This window comes from Coturnix japonica, chromosome 9, assembly GCF_001577835.2.
Source record: "Coturnix japonica isolate 7356 chromosome 9, Coturnix japonica 2.1, whole genome shotgun sequence".
Taxonomy (NCBI): Eukaryota; Metazoa; Chordata; class Aves; order Galliformes; family Phasianidae; genus Coturnix; species Coturnix japonica.
The window spans coordinates 5,278,710-5,298,741 of NC_029524.1; the positions used below are offsets into that span (position 1 = coordinate 5,278,710).

At 40.3% G+C, this 20,032-nt stretch overlaps 1 protein-coding gene across 2 annotated transcripts in view; it reads right to left on the reverse strand.

Annotated features, from left to right (window-relative positions):
- SPSB4 (splA/ryanodine receptor domain and SOCS box containing 4) overlaps positions 1–20,032 on the reverse strand; it is a 76,941-nt gene that overhangs the window by 41,400 nt on the left and 15,509 nt on the right. For both annotated transcript variants that reach the window (XR_001557098.2, XM_015871309.2), the window contains exon 2: positions 16,537–17,393. Coding sequence is in view for 1 of the 2 variants with exons in the window: in XM_015871309.2 (XP_015726795.1) it covers positions 16,537–17,230 (694 nt within the window). In the remaining variant the exon portion in view is untranslated. The remainder of the gene's footprint in view (positions 1–16,536; positions 17,394–20,032) is intronic.

Here is a 20,032-nt window from a genome sequence, read left to right on the forward strand (position 1 = left end):
AGTTGCTGAAAGTATTTTATAAACTGACAGAAACTTGTTTTCAGTCTCCTGGAACTATTTTAAGCATTTAGATGGTAATGGAAAACACATGTGAGTAACAAAATATCAAATAATTCTAACAGTACTTCCATACTTTATTCTAATCTTATTTATAGACGCAAAGTGGAAAAGGAATTCACCTTATATGACCAGACAAACCAACCCTGTAATCCCTGCTGGAACTCACATAAAAGCTTCAGTATTACTTGATAGTTTACTAAGTATAATACTAAATACAAGCTCTCTTCTTATCATTATATGTAGAGCCACAACCTCATTTCTGTCACCTTTTGGCACTTCACTCTTAGTAAACATGGCTAAATCACACATTTATTTTGAATTACAAGAAAGCACAACATGAAATTCCAACTTCGTTATGAGTATGTGATTTCATTATAGATTGCTTATTCTCGTTTCCATTTTCTGATCACCAGCAGTTTATAGGTTTCCTGTTGTAAAGAACACAACTGAATGGATGGCCATGTTCAAAAAACATCAGTTGTTCTGTATTAAATACACATAATTCCCTTTTAAAACCATCTATACTTCTGGGTTCCACAGAATTTTACTGCAGTAACTCACTTGATGGACCTTTTCAATGAACAAAATTTACTTTTCAAATAAGACACCTGATACTTCACTGGGATACCTCAGTTATCACATTTTGACAAAAGTCCCTTTTTCCTACACCATTCAAGACCACAGATTTCTTCTTATTGTTTTTTTTAATATATGTATTTCCTGCGGACATTTCTCCTAGAAGCTGAGGAGTTTAGCCAAAACAAACCAATGGAGGTGGTTTGTCATATCACATATATATAAACTGCTACAACATGATCTGGATACAAAAAGTTTACCTAGTTCCACAAACGGAAACCGGAGAGCTTAGGAAACAAGCTATTGAGAATTATTAAATACACACACATATATATGGCTAAGGAAGTCACTGACATCCACCTGTTTAGAGGCTGTGGGATGAAATACTCCATATGCTCACCCAGTTGCTGTAGTCTTCCTTAGCCAGCTACTAATTGCAAATGCTGAAGACTGGACACTGACCAGAGGGGACCTTCGGTAAGATCCAACACAGACACTCCTACATGCTCTATACTTTCTTAGTGCAGAAGTCATTCTGTCTGTAGGAAATCCTACTTCTCTGAAGGAGTGGTCAAGCAGTGGAATGGGCTGCCCAGGGAGGTGGTGGAGTCACCAACCCTAGAGGTGTTCAAGGAACGTTTGGATGTTGTGCTGAGGGACATTGTTGAGTGAGAACTATTGGTGATTGGTGGATGGTTAGACTGGGTAATCTTGTAGGTCTTTTCTGACCTTGGTGATCCTGTGATTCCTTATCCAGCCTACTAAGTTTTAGTATTCATTTAGCTTTGAACTTACTTGCTACTTTTATAGTTGCACAAAGGGGGAAAAAGAACACAGGGATGAATAACAGGAGCAAACAGTTCTCAGGATGTAAGAAGGCTACAATAATACTATAGGTTTCCTACTTCATTCCAATTCACACCATCATATTCATTTCCAGTTCATTATTAATGCATTGAGCAGAGTAGACCTCAGCAGAGACCCTACTAAGATGTAGGATTCTACACCTTAAAATCCAAACATTTACTACCATCTTTTGCTTCCTGCCTTTCTGGAAATTCTCTAAATAACTAAGCTGCTAAACTTCAGTGGTGTACAATTGTTTTTGGAAGGCAGGCTTTTGAAAGGTTCTCTAAAGTACATGAATTCTCAGAACTTCGAGAACTGTCACATTACTATTATTCCCACATACAATGCCACCTTCAGACAGCTCTGAAAAGCAAGCATTAACTCCCCTCCATGCAATGATTACAATTATCATCACACACACTCTTGTCTAATAGTTCTATTCTTCATTACAGTTTCCAATAAAAGATTGATTTTTTTCCTTAATTTTTTAATTTTCTTTTCATCTGAACACTAAAGCTCCTGACTGATTCAATGAGAAACAAAAACTGCAGGTTTCCCCCAGTAATGCAATCTGTTGTTCTTAATGCTAACTAGATAACTGAAAATACAATTGTTCTCAACTGTAACATCTAGATAAATTGAAAAGCATTGAAAAAGTAGGTCTGAGGCCTCAATGGGAGTAACATGAAAATGTCTGTACTCTGAGCACAAAAACGCCAGCAAGAGTGCTGCAGAACCACCATTCCAGTGGTGAAGTTCTAGTTTCATAAATTTATTATTAATAATGGACTCCCAAATTTGCAATGGCTGAAAAATCTCTTTAAAACCATCTGTACAACTAGCATAAATAATCATCCATCGAGAATACCACCAGCCAGTTATTTTTGTTCAAAACTATCATTTGAGTACAATTTTAGCTGTTCATATGCAATAAAGATAAATCCCTGGTCTCTGAAGAGCAAGAAGGAGGTCAATTTAACACTGCTTTCAGGAGCCCCAGTGCACTGCTGCTAATGAAGACTCTCTCTGCAGAGCCTGTTACAACTCCATGTTCAAACTTACTGCTTCTCCGAGCTCAGAGGCTCATCAGGCAGGCCGTGTTCAGGCAGCAAGGAGCAGCAACAGCAAGGTTCTGCAGGGCTACCCAGTTCCAAATGAGAACAGCCAGCGTCACACCATGCAAATCTCCAGAGATGGCCCCTTGGTGCAAGGCTGAACCAAAAGGGAGGCACATATATCCTCACAGCCTTCTGAACAGCAAGCCTTGGGATATGAGCAACTGTAAGGGACATCGAGGAAATGCCTATAGGGACACACACTTGATGACTACACCTTCTAATGTATTCAGGACACACATTTTTGTCCAGCTAATTAAACCCAGAAATCACTTGCCGTTTGCCTCATTCTGCGAGGAAGGAAACAAGAGACAGACAGCAAGAGAAATGCCCTAAGGGGCACTGAATTCCCTACTACAATTACCTCACAGAAAAGGTAGGAACATCTTCAGACTGCTGTCTGCAATACACAATTACGCAGTTAATGAAGCAGTTGCTTACTTTCTCAGCAAGAGCTGAATGTGGCTTACGAGAATTTCATTATAGGCCCTAAAACAAGTTAGAATTTTATACAGACAGACAATATGTAATAAATATATATCTATGTATGTATACATCCATGTGTTCTGGAAAGCTTATACAGCCATTTAGAATAATAATAAAAAAAATAAAAATAAAAAAACAACAGATGAAGATCTGGAAAAGTTACAAATCTAATCCTACCTAATCCAGAACATTTCACTCTTTGACAGTACCGTGCAGCACTGAACATCAGGCCTTATGCAAAATAAATGTTCCAACTGCACAGTGTTTCATTGGACTCTGGATCAAACATAGGATAAGAAAGTTATGTAGGACCTGCTGAACAGAGACCCTATAGGAAATCTTGTAACCAAGACTGATTTTGACACAGAAAGAGAAGCAGAACAACCCTTTTGCCCTTGTTGAGAACAACATATTTGCCCAACTGTACTGCTATGACTCATTTAGCTTATCCCAAATTCTCCAGATGTCACCTCCTTCCCTCTTTAAATAAGCAAACAAACAAACTTCAAAAACCAATTTGAAATGCTGTTTCTGCAAAACAACTGGCAGAATCAGATGGATAAAGACCATTTTTCAAGCCTGCAGGAACAGAGCATCATTCACAGATTAATTTAAAAAAAAAAAAAAAAAGAAAAGAAAAAGAAAAGAAAAAGAAGCAGAATCGCACACAGAATCACAGAATGACCCGGGTTGGAAGGGACCTCAAGGATTATGTAGTTCCAACCCCTCTGCCTGGCAGGGCCGCCAGAAGATGACATACAACCCTCCACACAAAAAAAGGACAACACATTGCTCGTTTTGTTTCTCCAGCAAATTCTCTATTTTATAATGCTCACTATAGACAAAATTGGAAACAGTATCACCCATACCGGCTTGCTGGCAAGGGCGCTCCACCAGCACCAGCCAAACCAGCAGAGAAGACTTTGCACAGGGAGATGCCCTTTACCAGCAGCCTATGGATGTCAGAGTACTGAGCTCCACAGAGGATCAGGACATTACTGCCAGATTAGTACTGGGAAGTGGACTTACCATCTGCTTCTTAGGCTTCAAGTCTTAATCCTAAAAGCTAGAAAAACAAATTTTTGCACACCTAATGTATGTTCTCATATTATTTATAGGAGTGAAAATGGTTTTCTTCATCATCAGCTTTACTGTTTAGTACCGAATGACTTCCCAAAGAAAGAGAATGTTTCATTGCCACTTTGATCTGTTCTAAGAGCAGGCTGGTTCCTATAAAACAACCACTTTCATATATTACTTCAAATACTAACCATGTTGTTACCCTAAAGCTCCAGTTTAAAAATCTTACTTCTTTTGTGTACTGAGGAGATACTGTATCCAGAAAACATTAAATGTAATAGGGTTTTGATCTCCAACTTACCCTATTTATAGGGTGACTACAACAAGGCAAAACAGGTAACTACATTTATTATTACAAGCAGTAATAAATGACAGAAAAAACGATGTGCATAATGTTAATTCAGCTTCCCCCTGCCCAAATACTGGCATGCTTTCCCTTCTTTCATATAATAGTCTTGCCCAGCATGTGAAGGATTTCATCCTACTGACACAAAGTTTGTTTAAATCAGAATGCCACCCATGGACTAGCCAGTAGAAGTGGTAGACTTAAGAATTTCTATTAAATAAAATCACAGTAATTCAAATCTATGTGCAATGAGTTGCACACTGTGTTAAAAAAGACATTAAGATTTCACGTCCACTCAGGTTTCATACACTGAGTCTTGCCTTTTGAGACTGACATTTCAAGTAGGTTCTTAACAACGCAGAAACAACCACAATGCCAGTGAGCAGTCTGATGAAGCTCCAGCAGTTGATAAGTGCGTACAAGGGCTTGATCTGAGTTCAAATGAATACAAGGGACAAATTCCTCCACCAGAGTGTCACAATTTTTCCCACTCTGAAACTAGCACTACACACAAAATGATGGGCCATAACCGCATCTCTCTATTTATCAACTATTAAAAATTCTTCTTATGTCAGCAGCACAAGATAGCAGAGGAAGCCCCCCTAAGCAGACGGACCCCTCCAACCCTACCTTTGAAACAAAAAAACATTTTTTTCATTTTGTTGTTTTTTCCTTTTGGGAGCAGGCAATCTCTAGAAATTTCTACTGCAACTCCTCTCAGCTGTGAGCTTTCAGGCACTAAATACTCCTGTGCGCAGCATCTCCAATACTCTCTTACAACCAGGTAAGTTCTCAAATCTTGTATCTCTGTATCATGGCAGACTGGTTACAATTGAGAAAAACAAGGAAATAATAGATGGCTAAGAAGTACAAGTACACAGCTGCTGCTGCTCCCCAGCCACAGAAGCTGCTAAAGGCACAGCCCCACTTGGTACACAGCCCAAACCGCTGTTTGGATTTGTTTCATCTCCTTCCTGCTTTAAGGGCAAACTTATTTTCATTAACACTTTAAGATAACAGTATATGTATTTACATATATTATACACGTACAGCTGTTGGAAAGAAATGAGACAGAGCAAACCTGAAAGGCCCTTTGCTTAGGCAAATTTGGAAAAAAAAAACAACTGCATTTTCAGGAAATTGTTTGCATGCACGTGCAGCCACTGCTCACACCACTGATCTAGGAAAGCTCAGACTTCCTGCCAGGTTTGACGATAAAACACCCCAGTATTTGATGTATATCAAGTTATGTGTTGGATTTTGGAAACATTTGCATTACAAATGACACAGTTTTTGCTTTGTTCTCTCAATGGAATAATAGAAAACCTTAAACTTCTTACTGTTCATCGGTCTTACACAGAAGTTTGCAGAATCAATTTGAGGATACAGGGTCTGATTCACAGAAACAATTTTTAGTAAGACTTCGGAAAATTAATGAAGACTTTCAGAATGAGAAATCGGTCAAAAATGAGGAATATTTCAGTTCAGAAGAATCTGCAGGGTTAATTTGGCTTCTCAGACTCAGATATAGTACAGTTCACTCATTTTTGCTCAAACTGAAAAGTTCAGTTGATAAGACACAAATGACAAAGACCCTGTTAGATGCCAAGAGCATCACAATGATTCCTGAGAAGCCAGTACTGAAAGCCACAGCAAACACTTGCCAAGTTGTTTGACTTCTAGAGGCTCTTGGTTCAGCTTACAGAACAAGCAGTCATCAGCAGTCAGCAAAGCTCAGCAAGTTTCTGCTCAATACCAGGAGGACCTGGGTGAATCTTCAGTCCCCCCCATAAAGCTGGGGGTTGCAATATGAGCTCCTGGCAGAAAAACTGCTAAAGAAAGTGAAGATAAGTAGGGATATTTGTTGTTCAGGAACTTGGATAGACCTGACCTGACTTTTCCATGTACTATTTAGCTTATTGCTTCCAGGCTTATTTCTTTCCATCAAAATACAGGCTGCTTTGCATTTTTCACCCACACCATGCTTCTCCATCTTCCCCTCCTCCTTTCAAGCACAGGTGCCTTCTTCACACTGTCTTTCAACTATTTTTGTCAGAGATATTGTTGGCATTTCTCACTTCATCCCTCCTGACACACATTTCTTTTATGCATGTTGGTCATCTGTCTCTCCAGTGCTATCAGTCATTCTTTGTATGCTACAGACCCTTTTCTAATTGCCCGTGTCTCCAATTTTAACATACAAATCTCTAAATACTATATATACTCACAAGCACATTCAACAAATGCCAAACCATCACACCCACGTACTGAGTGTATGCAGAGGGTGGACTAAGGAAGAAAGGACTCACCTAACCCTGCAGACTATCAACACCTGAAACGATTCACTGGAGATGAACACAAAATTCAGCAGGCAAATAGTTCCATGCGTTCCACCCAACCTAATTTCTGTCTTACTGATTATTCCCCATCCATAGCTTCAAAGGTATAGAAATCACTAGTGAAAGAAAGAGATAAACGAAAGGAAATGCAAATTCAGGTGAGGCCTGTAGCAAATGAAAGTCCCAAGTCCGGGCTTCAGCCCTCTATCAGAAGAATGAAAATAGATACTCTGCAATTCTTGTAGCTGCAGAAATACAGTTCCATGTACATAAGTACTCACATGATTAAGAAGTTCCCTTAAGCAAAAAAGAATCAGAAGTTCCCTGAAATATCCACGCATCAGATGAAGCTATCCTGCTTTCCCAAACGTGTAATGAACAAATTATTTGAAAGTACAAAAGGACTGGCTGTAACCAAATACTAATGTACACTTAATGGACTGCAGGTTTTGCAGGATGTTTAAAGTTCCCCCTCTGATCTCTCTGAACTTTGGCTTTCATTTGTTTATACAGGCAGAGGCCAATAGGTCAGACCACTAAAATCAGCAAATTGTTTACACATATGGCATGCACACATCAAGTAAAAATGCAGTCAAGAGTACAGCCATACACAGCACATTAAAGCAATTGCTTTAGTTAAAATAACAAACATACAGCGGGTTCACATATGTGATCAGGAGACCTTGCATTGCAGTGAAAGATCAGTATGAAGTAAGAAACTGACTGGTATTTCTTCAGAAGCCAAAACACGTGTTCCAGCCTGGTCTAACCCAAGCTCTTCACTAAATCTAGCACTGCTCCTTTCCAAAAAAGCGCCAGTCTCTGATAATAACAGTGACAAATTGTTATCAATTTTTAAGTGCAACTTCAGCACTGTGACAGTTACTACCACAAAGAATATAAAGGTTTACAATGTGAGGCTGGAGGAGCAGCACTCACTGAACTTGTGCTCTGAGTGTGCCGGTCGGCTGCTTTTGTTTGGACACCAGATCCACAGGCAGTGCCCATGGCTGGATGACGCACATCACTACAGGCAACATGGGGCAGTTCTTTGTTTTGTACTGATGGACACAGAAAGGTATTTTTGAGAGCAGTTACACGCTCTCTGCCTAACAGAAAGCCAAAAAAGTAAAAAGTAATAACTTGAGAAAATGAAGAAGAGCATCAAGATCCGAAAGAAACTTATCACTTTGTCCTGGTTAAATACTGTCAAGTGTTTCTCTGTTGCCTATTCTGTTTAAAATCAATTTTGGGTTCTGACAAATTGCTTTTTCTGGAACAAGATCATTTGTTTTGCCAAACAATGATACAGGGAAACAAGAAATCACTCTGCAACACTGATACATTTATAACCTGCAAGTTTAAATGCACAGGCTGATGGATGCAAACTGGAAACACTGTAGAACTACTTCAAATAAGTCCTTCTGGACAGAATCGGTGCCTTTGAGTCCTCAGTAAAATCTGTTGTATTACATGCTCAATGGCAGCTGTGCCTATTGGCATACAGTCAGAAAATGTCTAATTAAAATATGTGTGAAAACCTACTTCTTTCAACATATAATAGGGATGCCATACATACAACATTCCTATATGTATGTTATATTCCTATAACATACATGTAGAGATACAATTATTTTTCATCTGCTAGGACAGATGCTAGTTCCAAGAAACTAAAATTGGACATCTAACCAACCTGTTCTGCTCAGAATACAAACATATGACTATGAAAGATATCCTTCAGCAAGGTGAAGAAATTGACAGACAGTTCTAATAAATCACCTTATTTTAAAAACGAGATCCAAAAGATACGTCAGGTCTGGAAGTTCGTTGCTTCTAGAAACATTCACATACAACACGGAAATACTCTTGTACTGTTTTACATCCTAAGGGCTTGACAAATGTACAGAATTTGTCTTTTCTTTGGCATGGCCACCTGAAAATACAGGTTTCAGTTTGACTAACTGATGCAAAGTAACGTTGCCTCACTTTATTACTGTTAAGTCCATTAATTTATCCAATGCTATCAGTGAATAATGCTCCCATTACAACAGACAATCATTGGCACCAGTGCTAAAGATGTGTAAACTAAAACCAGCCATAGAAATTACTGGTCAATATTTAGAATGTCAAATAAGATCCTGGAATAAGCGTCATCATTTTATCTTCTGTATTTCAACGGTAGCTAACATTTTAAATTCATATCTAAACAATGGAAAGAACCCCCATACTTCTTGTAGGTGAAGTGCAGTTTTGTCAGTAATTTTTATGTTACACCTCCCCTGACTGAACCCTGAATTTCAACACTAACATCCCATTTCACACTGCTGAATTCAGATAAATTAAAGTTGTTTTGATAACAGGCATGAAGATAGATATGATTAATCAGTCCCACCCCAAAACAGTTCCAAGTGAAAGGCTCAAGTAAATTACATTCTCTCCATATACATGAATCAAATAAGGTGAGAGGGAGCTTTGATCCAAGTCCTGTCACTGCTAACAGGACTTTTATTTGTTATCTTCAAAAGACAGAAGAGGACTGAACCTGAACAGAGGGTCTGCCTGCTACGGCAAAGCTTTCTGTGGTGGACAATACAGGGCACACCAGTGCCTGCAGCCACACAGCACAAGGAAGAAGAGATTCAAGGATACCACGTGGATGAAAAGGGAACACAGAATGATGGCTTGCAGCAGAGCTTACCACCTTTTATCTGAGTGAAACACTGGCCTGGATAAAAGAAGTCAGGCTGCTATCTGCCTCTCCTCAGCTACCCTGCCTGTAGGAGAAGAAAATTAAAGCCGTCTGTACAAGGAGCTCAGGATTAGAGAAGGAAAGAAACTTCCAGAGTTATAGACACACTTAAAAGTAATATCTTAAGGAGAAATGTTATTCATGAGGAAACTCACATGAAATCATAATCAACATGGAGAAAGCACGTACGTTTCTGACAACAAAATAAATATACTTGATAATCTATTGCCAAGCAGTTATTTGCATGGAAGGTTGGATTTATGCTGTGCTATGCCTGACAGCAATACAGACAGAGCAAATCTGAAAAGAAATATTGCTTGCAAATCACAGCTTCTGATACAAACCTTTGAGAATCACAAAGCTGAGCAGTTCCAGCAAATTCAGAAAAGGATTAAGCAAGGCTATGAATTTTTTAATTGCTAATTTAGGGTAATAAATATTATACTCAAAGTTTACCATTAGATTACTAAATTCACTTCAATTTTCAGAACAGAAACAGAGACATGAAGAGAGCACACCGGCATGCTTTTCTGTTTTTTCCTTAAAAATTCGACAGAATCCATGGCACATTTATTAACGACAGAGGGAAGAAAAAGCACAGGTATGTCAGGGTACGAATAAACCATAACACAGCTGCAGACTGCTGAAGCTTGTTCATCACCTCAGGAGCTACCGAACTTTGAAGTACACCAGCACCTTTTCATATTATAGGCCAATGAATACTGGATTCCTTGCTAAATAGACTAGATTAGATTGCAAGGAGAAAACCCTGATATCTGCAAAGCTAATGTATGCCTTAGATTGCCTGAGGCGCCTCTATCACTGGAGGTCTTACTAGGTGAAAGTTGTATATAACAAGACATGGCTAATCTTAAAAGAGTACAAGCTTCAGAAGTTTTTCTGGCTACATATACCAAGCAACTATTTACTGTCAGCCTTGAGTAATCTGGTGATTCTATCTATTATTACAGAAAATTTATACAAGTGAAAAAAAAATGTGTAAGAATTCAGCATTCACCGACCATTTCAAAGACAATTTACCATTGCAACTTAAGTCACACACTCAGATACGGTATTTCCATCCTTTGGAAGAGTGATGCTGCACCTGACATTCCACTGTTATTAATAACAAAAACCTGCATTACTTGAAGTTAAGAGCAACAACAACAAAGGTAAGAGTTAATTTTTAACAGGCATGCAATAAGAAGAGACAAACTTATCTGGGGAAGGGAAAAAAGAAGCTGGAGGACTGAAGAACACCAGAAGAGCATCTCAGAGAGAGATGGAAGGGGCAGGAGGTGGCTGGGGCAAAAAGCCAGTTTACCGTGTAGTGTATTCAAGTGACAAGGCAGTGGAATGAAGCTTCTGAGAAAAGGCTGCAAATCCAAATAAATTAGAAAATGTCAACAGATTAGGATTAGAGGACAAGAAATGTGCTTAAACTAGGGGGAAGAGGCGGACATTACAGTGAAAACAAAAAGCCCCAACAATGAGCCACCTGGTTCTTAAAGCAAGAACTGAAAACGCTTTTTTCGTGTTAAATTATCTTGAAAACTAAAGATTGCTTCTTCAAAGCTTTAGCAGCTCAGTTGCTGCCACTTCATCCTCTGACTGCAGATCTGCAGGGAAATTCTTCCTAAAATCTAACAGCACTGCATCTTCACTGCAATCTCCCGAGTAATACTTTATTCAAACACCATATAAAACAAACAGGTTTATCTAAACAAAGAACGTATTCATTTAAAAATTGTAATTGAAAATCACTTGGGAGAAAATCCACTGTGTTTGGTGAAAAACTATATATTTCTCCAGATAGTTAGTAATTCTGAAGGCTTGACTTAGATTTCTTCATAGCATAAAGGGGCCTGTGGGGAAGAGTCCATATGACAACCGTTAATTATAAACATTTTACAGGCAGACCAATATGAGTTAAAATAATAAAAAAGAGGAAGGCTTCACTCCCAGAGGTCCAAAGTTGTTATTTCAGCTGAGACGTACAGTGCACAAAGCATACTGAAGAACTGCAACCCAAGGCATGGCAAGTATTCAAGGGTTAAGTCGTGGCCTTCCGTGAGGCTGGGAGGGTAAGGTTTGAACAGGCCCCACGCCCTAAAGCCTCTGCAGTTTTACCCTGAGCCCCTCCTCCCCTGCAGTTCCTGAGACAACTCAGAGGCCCACTAAATCTATGTGCTCCTCCCTGGAGAGTCATGGAGTTGTAAGCAGACAACCTGCAGGAAGGCAGGAGCCAAAGGGACAAGGACCACTTCTTCCCCAGGCAGCCCAGCAGATGAGCATCAAAACCTTGAATTATTGCTTCTGAGCTGCCTCAATACAGTAACTGATACACATCCTGAAACTGAGCCAATGTCATCCAAACATCCTCAATTTTATGTCTGCTGCAGCTCTCTGCAGTAGCAGAAGACAGGCTGATAGCATTATGAAACAGGACCCAAAATTTCTGTTTAGATGATTGTTTTAATCTATGTTTGTTCACTGTTGGTAAACTTAGAAGATAGTAAAATAACTTGAAAAGGGATCTGCAGATGAGATCAAGTCCAAATGCCTGATCACTTCAAAGCTAACCAGAAGTTATGGCATGATATTGAGGGCACTGCCCAAATGCCTCTTGAATGCTGGACAGATCTGGGGTATCGACCCGTCTAGTTAGACTGTTCAGTGTTTGACCACTGTTACGAGAAAGATCTTTCTCCAGAGCCCAGCCTGAAATTCCCTATGTGTAAGTGAGGATCACACAGTATTATTACTAATGTGGACAGCCTGTATTCTGGACGTTCTTCTGTAAAGCATTCTGCTGGAATTCCAAACGCTGGCTATTCTGGCAGGTATTTTTCAGGACCAAATAAATCACTGTGCTCAGTTCACTTACTCAAGGAGTAAGTTTCCCACCAGAGCACTGTTATGGGGGCCTCCTACCACTCTGTGTAAATACACAGGCACTGATGTATCAGTGAAGGTCTGCAGCACTTTGCTATTTCTCTGTTCTAGTCTATAAATAGTCTCCAGGATTCCTCATCAGACAACAGACGTAAATAGTCCAGCATTTTTTAAAACACCAAAGCACTCTAAAGAAAAAAAAAAAAGAAAAAAGCATCTGAAAAACAACACATGCCGCCCTTACTGTGCATTTGTTTTTGGTTTTTTTTAATTACTGCAATAAACAGTGAGGCAGAAATCTAATGTAAAATTCTGTATGAGTTAAGATACTGAGAAAACAGCAACATGGCAAATACTGATAGCATTTGATCAAAGAAGTTTGTCCAGGGAAGAACTAAGCATGCTTATGAGGATCACCCTCCACTCTGTCCACCTTCCCTCTCTCCCAGGCTCTGACCAACACCTGCAGCTCTTGGTCTCTCAAATACGAGCAGAAGGCTGTCTTGTGGAAGTCACTGCCCATCAATATGTGATGCTTAAAGGAGCTTCTGAAGCTTCTGGAAAGCTTTACAACAGAACATTCAAAGTTACTTCTTTAAATCACACATATTGCTCCAACTAGTGAGTAATTCAAAGTGATCAGGTGGATTTTTACAAATTATCATTTCATCTCAAACGCAACTCGAGGTTTCAACTTCATCTTTGAAGATTAAAAAAAAGTGTGACTTTAGCCTTCACTGCTGGAACCACGATGGATTCCCAAACACACATTACCTTACTGCTTCAATTCCATCTCTTTCATCCCCCTGCTTTCTTCAACCTTTAGTACTTTATAGCCCTCCCAGTCAGCAGCTCAGGTCATTGCCCACCATGCCTTCACCCACCCTCAGTTTTTTGTTCCTTGGCCCCTCCCTGGGCATCGCTGCTCCAGGTACATCTCACCTTCCTTCTATACCTCAGAACTGCATGAAGAAAGGCACACTGCAACACTGATCATTTCCAAAATGCTTCAGGCTCAGACTATTCCCCCTAAACTAGCAAGTCTCCTAAGGAAATAAGTTTCTGTACAGAAATGGGTACACTGCAGACATCCAGACTATAAAAGGCTTCTGCTCATCCACTCCTGTTTAAAGAAACCCTGACATCCAGCTGTTTAGGTAGACAGGCTCCTTATGAAAATAGCAGTTCTTACTACACAGGAGCAGTATAGACAGTCAAAATATACAAAACTAATATCTGACAGCTATTTAAGTCACCACAGAAGTGGTTATGTATAGATACAAACATATTTTCCTGCTTGTGAACCGTATCATCAGAAAGTACTCTTTATTGCCAGACAAAAAAAGAAGAAAAAAAGAGGCTGCCTCTGAAATTCATCTGAAAAGTGGCATAAAGTTCAAATTAAAAAATGAAGCTCCTTAAAAGGTTTGGAAACACCTTTACTCGATGTGTGTGGAAAAACAAAGTAATCTTCCTTACAGACCAAAGGACTTCTCTATTTTATCCAATACTTGGAAAGAGATCAGGAGGAAGAGCATAATTCCTTACCAGCTCTAAAAATCACATGATAAGCACTATGGCATGGCATAGAGGGCTTCTTATACCTGTGCTTCTAAAATAAATAAACAGCTCAAGCAATTTACAGTCATCAACAATATTTTGCTTCACATAAAGTAATTTTAAAAACTCTGATCTGCTGTTCTGAGAAGCATCTCAGGTGTTTTCTGCTTATCACAGTCAGCCATCAGAACACACTACAAATAGATTTTTAAAATTATACAACAGACACGAGCCAAAACTTGGTATTCTGAGCTGGCATAGTCTAAAATACAGTCTTCACCATCAAATTGTAGCCTTACTCTGTAATACTTGAACTGCTGGAAATCCCTGCTGCCAAGGTCTCCACTTGCACTGTAGGCATCATGTAAACAGACACCTAAGCTGCGATGTGCACTGAGCAGTAGCAATCAATCAGTAAATGACAAGTTACAAGCACTGTCTGACAGCACTATTTCACAAGCAGCCAGGTTACTACTTCCAGATCTACCAAAAGCTGCAGCCAGCAGCAAGAGACACCTCCAGGAAAAGAAAATTCCTAAGGTTAAAAAGCAAGAAAACAACAAAAAACGACACATGTACGTATGGCTGGATTGAAAAGCTTTTAACAGAGAAGATATCTGTTTTAGAGCACCAGCTAGACAAGCTACTTTGGTTTCCTGAATGCTGTTATTGTGCAGGACAGTAAGGGAGCAGTGAACATGTGATAACAAATGACGTGATTCCAGGATGTCAAAGTGCCTCATGGCAAAGTGGCTTTAAACTTCCTCTTCACATGATCAGGTCAGCATTCATGCCGACATAAAAGCTTAGTTTACAAGTTTACTCTTAGCCATGGGTTCACGATTAGAAACGACTATTCTGTCTTCCTCTGGGATCATCTAAGGAAGCTATCCTGTCTTGCCAACTGAAATAACCCACAAGAGACCAGATGGGAATTTTTCTTTCTGCTGTCTCACAGTCCACAGCTATGCTTTCCTACTTATCCCCTCTTATTTTATAATTTCTCCCAAACACATTCACATCCTCCTCCTTTGTTTTTATCCTCCTAGTGTTTCCTAGAGCAGCCTTGCAAAAGGCAGAAAAGGAATGCGGGATGGCTCCTTCTGCAGACATAGTGGACCAAGCCAGCGGCACTTTGCTTACCTTGGCAGATATTCCCAACATTACACAAACTGCTTTCACATACAAAACTCCAGTTTGCAAAAGCATCCCACCCCCACCAGCCTCTAAAAAAAGTCTGTAGCAAGCTGTCACCACAATGCCTGAGTAACTGCAAAGTCCTTTGGATGAAAGCACTCAAGAAGCTATTTAGCATTTGACTATAAGAACTTGTAGCAGGGCAGGATAAAGATTCTTAACCCCCCAGTGCCCGTTACAGATGCTTATAAAAAGGGTAATCTTAAGAAGGGTCACATTCTTTAATTATGTTACTCCTTTGTATGTGAAATGCAATGCTAACAAACAAGCAGAGAATTAATTTGATGGAAATAACAGACCTCTATCCTAATTGAAGAGTAAATTCCTTTATAAATCACAAACTGAAAAGCACAGGTGCTGTAGAAAGAATAATCTAATAGCAGGTGTACGAGACTAAGTTCTGTTCAAATCCAAAAATCTAGGAATTTTAGTTCAGTAATCTTTTTTTTGCTAAGTCTATGCATTTATATTCACAGCTGATACTGTGGGTCAGATAATACAGTATTAACAAGAACAAAGTTCCACTTACTACATTGTTCAGCCTTTGCTGCATAATTCCCAGCAGCAGATAAGCTGACTGCAGATAACTGGTCATAACCTACCACACATTGCGCTGCAGCTGGATCTGGTAGAGATTGCTCCTTCCCAAGCAGCAAGAAGAGCTGGACAAAACTCAGTCTGCAACACACACACTGGCGTGCTGCTACTTCAGGGACACGACAGCGACATGCTGCTCCTGACTACAGAAGCATTTAATTTTATATTATCCCTCCAGATCAAAAGCAGCTAAAGCTTAATCCAAGAAACTGCATTTCAACCACTGCTTCTGAGGGTCCAGGAAAGACAACTATGAAAGAAAGCCTATCAGTCTGAATTCTTGTATGTTTCTACACACCATGCAAGAGTTCCCACTGCTATAAACTTGTAAGATTCACAGATCCTATTTGAAAACCACAGATCTAAGACATCTCCTCAAGTAAACAAGAGCTTTACTGTTCAGCACATCCAGAAATTTCTCAGTTTTTTTTCCCCCCTAAGTCAACTCACTTCCATTGGAGACAGATTTCTTACCGCTCTGCTTGTTGAAACAGAAAATGCTTGCAGAAGAAAATGCAGTCCATACCATCCTCATAGAAACTTGTAATAACTACGGGATGCAGTTTACTAACAGCAGATATTCATCCCATAGTACACGTCTCACAATTAGAAGATAAAAAGATAAAAAAAAATTCAACAAGAGAAGGGTTGAAGGAGAATGTAATGAAGAAATATGGTAAGACTTACGGTCAAGTCCATTGATGTATCTCATTGTAATTTCACAGTGCCCCCAAACTGCACTGACTATCGGGTAAAGTTTTTTCCCTTTTAGTCCTCTGAAGGCCACTCCGAGATACTGTCCATCTACCATAAAGCTGAGCGTTCCTTCGTCCATATCCAAAACCACCAGTAAGGAGTCTGGGAGTACAAAAGATTCATCCGGTTCCAAAAAGACAGGATAGGTGACCCCAGGCTGGTTTTTACAGTTGTGATAAAGTTTGTTGCGTCCCAGATCCCAGCCCCACGACTCACTGTTGCTGCCCACCAGAGACGTGTACCCCACCGAGTGCAGTGGTGCTTCGGCTGTAGAGACACCCACCACCGCGTGAGTCCCCCGCTGCCTCGTGGGCCAGTGGATTTGCCAGACATGGAGGCCTCTTGTGTAGCCGACTTTACCTCGGATGCAATCTGTGCTTTGGGCAACGGGGTGTCTGTGAAAAGTCAGTTTATCGTCTTCCTTTACAAATATATTTAAAGAGCGATCTTCGTTGTTCCAAGCATGTTTGTACTGGATCTCCAGCTTGGCAGGAGGCATATCCAACAACATGTCCAGCCGTGCAGGCTTACAGAAATCTGGGCCTCTCAGCTCTCGTTTCACTGGCCTAAAAGGGGGCTCCCTCACATCCACAGACTTTATGCTCCCTGAGATTTTCTGGCCCATTGCTTGGCTGCAGATTTACCAAGGAGAAAGAAAAGCTGACTTTGGCCCAACGTTACCTCATGGAAGCACTTGTACTCTGAGCCAGTGGCCTGACAAGCTGACTGAATTTACTTCTCCTGTTTGGAACTTTTTAGCAGCAATGTTTCCAGAGAAAAAAATGTTCCTGAAACAAACAAACAACAGAAATTTTCCAGTTAGTTTAAGAAAGTCAATAGAAAACCCACAGCATATTTTTAAAGAACAACTTATTTTCCCTGGTAGTTATTTGAAACACAAAAGCTGACAATTTACCACTTTTTGTTCAGTAATGTACCACGCTAACCAGACTGATGACAGCATATTCTGAGCCCACCAGCACACAGAGCACAGACAGTCATTTCCTCCAATTCATAATAGGATACAGACATTCCTCACCTTCTGCCCTTCTACCCATTTTGTCTAGCCAGGTTCACAGCAGTCTTGAAAAAGGCGCATGGTATTCCCCAGCAACAGCAATAAACTTAGTGTCCAGCTGCAGCTTCACTTTCACTTATTCTTTTGTTTCATGCTCTCAGAAATATGCACTACATCTCCTTGCATTTCTAGCTGTTCTTTTCCCTGGGCCCTTGCAAAACAGGGCTTCAGCTTTGGGTTCCTCTAGAAGAAATGAAGCCAGCAGCAAATGGATGAAGAGTTCTAAATGTTTATTTTTAGGGTACCCTGTTTAGCAAAGTGTGAAAGCATCTCTGACAGAGAGGAATCTCAGCTCTATCACTTTGAAGAGTGGTACAGGGAAAGTAAAGACATTCCCCAGGAGCTCCTTCTCACTGAAACAGTACAGCAACTTGAAAATTACCCAACATGAGATCAACTCGAAAGATCTCTTCCTTCTTTCCACACTACATAAAGAGAATCTGGAAGTTCAAACAGTAATTAGATTTAACTTGATGCTTGCCTTTGCAAACTTGCAGAGGCACTTGCAGACTTCTGCAAAGCTGACTCAAAGGTACAGTGATGAATGTGGTCTGCTGAAGCAAGGTCGGTACTGTAATTACCCAGAGGGCAACAAAATACTGACAATAATACACACACAGAGAAGTGACAAGGAATAAATATTATCAGATAAGAAGGCTTTCCTAGAAGGACACGTGATCAGTAATTGGGCAGCTCCTTTCAAAGACATGCTTGAGCTTGAAAGGAGTATATGGGAAGAGAAAATGTCAGCTGTTTGATAGGAACCCCAGTGATTCCCGGAAGAGCTTTAGCTCAACATGTCTCTTTAATTTTCATCTTGAAAGCACAAGGCAACTGCCATGTTCCTGCTAGCATGCTGAGGGGAGACAGCCAGGGAAGTCCTTGGTGCATCCTCACATTTCACTTCCCGATTACATGAGGAACTAACCTTGGCACTGAGATTTAACTGGCAGGTTACCAAAAGACTATAAACACCAAAGGGACTCACTTGGCAAGCCATAGACAAACATTCTTCCTAAAGTGCCCCGAACTGTAACAGAAATAGGTTGCTAATAAACAGATCAGTAATTCAGAGGAGTAAAATATATCATCGTAAGTACTTTGATACAAGCATAATTGTGCCTTTACTCTGGGTTGTGCTTGGTTATACGTGAACACCGCTGTTCACATATCAACATTATCAAACAACTTAATCATACACTGAAGCATTTTGCCAAATGGCTTTGTATGTACATAGGACTGAATGATAATGTAAAATTTTATAGTTCCAGATGTGTTAAAGATAAGAGCTCCATGGAGCTTCAAAGCTGCCCTTCATCAAATACTTTCTCCCACCGACTATAACACATTGTGCTCTTCCCATTCTTGTTGTGCATGTCTAACATTTGTTCTCAGTTTCTGCTATAAGGCCAACTGTAACCACACTTGTAACATTCAGCTGTCAGAGGACCTGGACAAGTAAAAGCAAATTCAACACAGTTGTACTGCTAGAGCAGCATAGGTGTAACCCCACACTAGCTGCTATTTCACAGCTCTGATCACGTGCATTTAGTGGTAACTGAAATGAAATTCTCCATCTGAGGTTGCAGTGCATGCCTTCTGCTCACAGCCTACGCACCACTAACCTGAGCTTTGTAAGGAGCAACTCATGTAGACAGTGTTCTTGGAATACAACAGTCCCTCTGGCTGCCCGCAGCACCAGCTTGACTCCAAGCACGGGTCATCTATCTCCTTCCTTTGTCAGCATCCTGCCCATTCAATATCAAACAGATGGCAGAGACGATCAGCAGAGGCATCACAGCTCATCCTTCATCCTGCAAGATGAGTGCAGCTTTCTGGGGTGCAGCTGCAGGAGCACAGCTGGCTGCTCTCCCCCCTTCTCATGGAACATCACACTGACAACACAGCAGCCCTGGCAGTGCCCCGCTCACCACCACTGTCAGCTCCTCATCACACAACTGTCCACTGATGGCTCAACAGAACTTGTAAGGAAAGCCCAAATGTTCACAAGGGGAAGAAGAGCTACTTGTTAACAACTTCCCTGGCAAAGAAACCACAAAACTTGCTTCCAGTCTGCAGGACAGAATGGTGAGACGGCCCTCAATAGAAAAGTTGAGGGTTAATGGATAGGATGGGATAAGATTGCTCCTTTCAGGTTAAGCTCTACTCAATCCACTTACAGAAATATTTGGTCACAAACCTTCTCACCATCCCCTGAAATGATGAAAACTTGCTGAAGCATTGCACTGTCATCAACCTCCTGTGACTTTGAATGACCTCACGTTACTTTACTTATGGAAACTCAGCTCCTTCCCCGTCCTTTCAAAGTCAAAAATCATCATCAGGAAC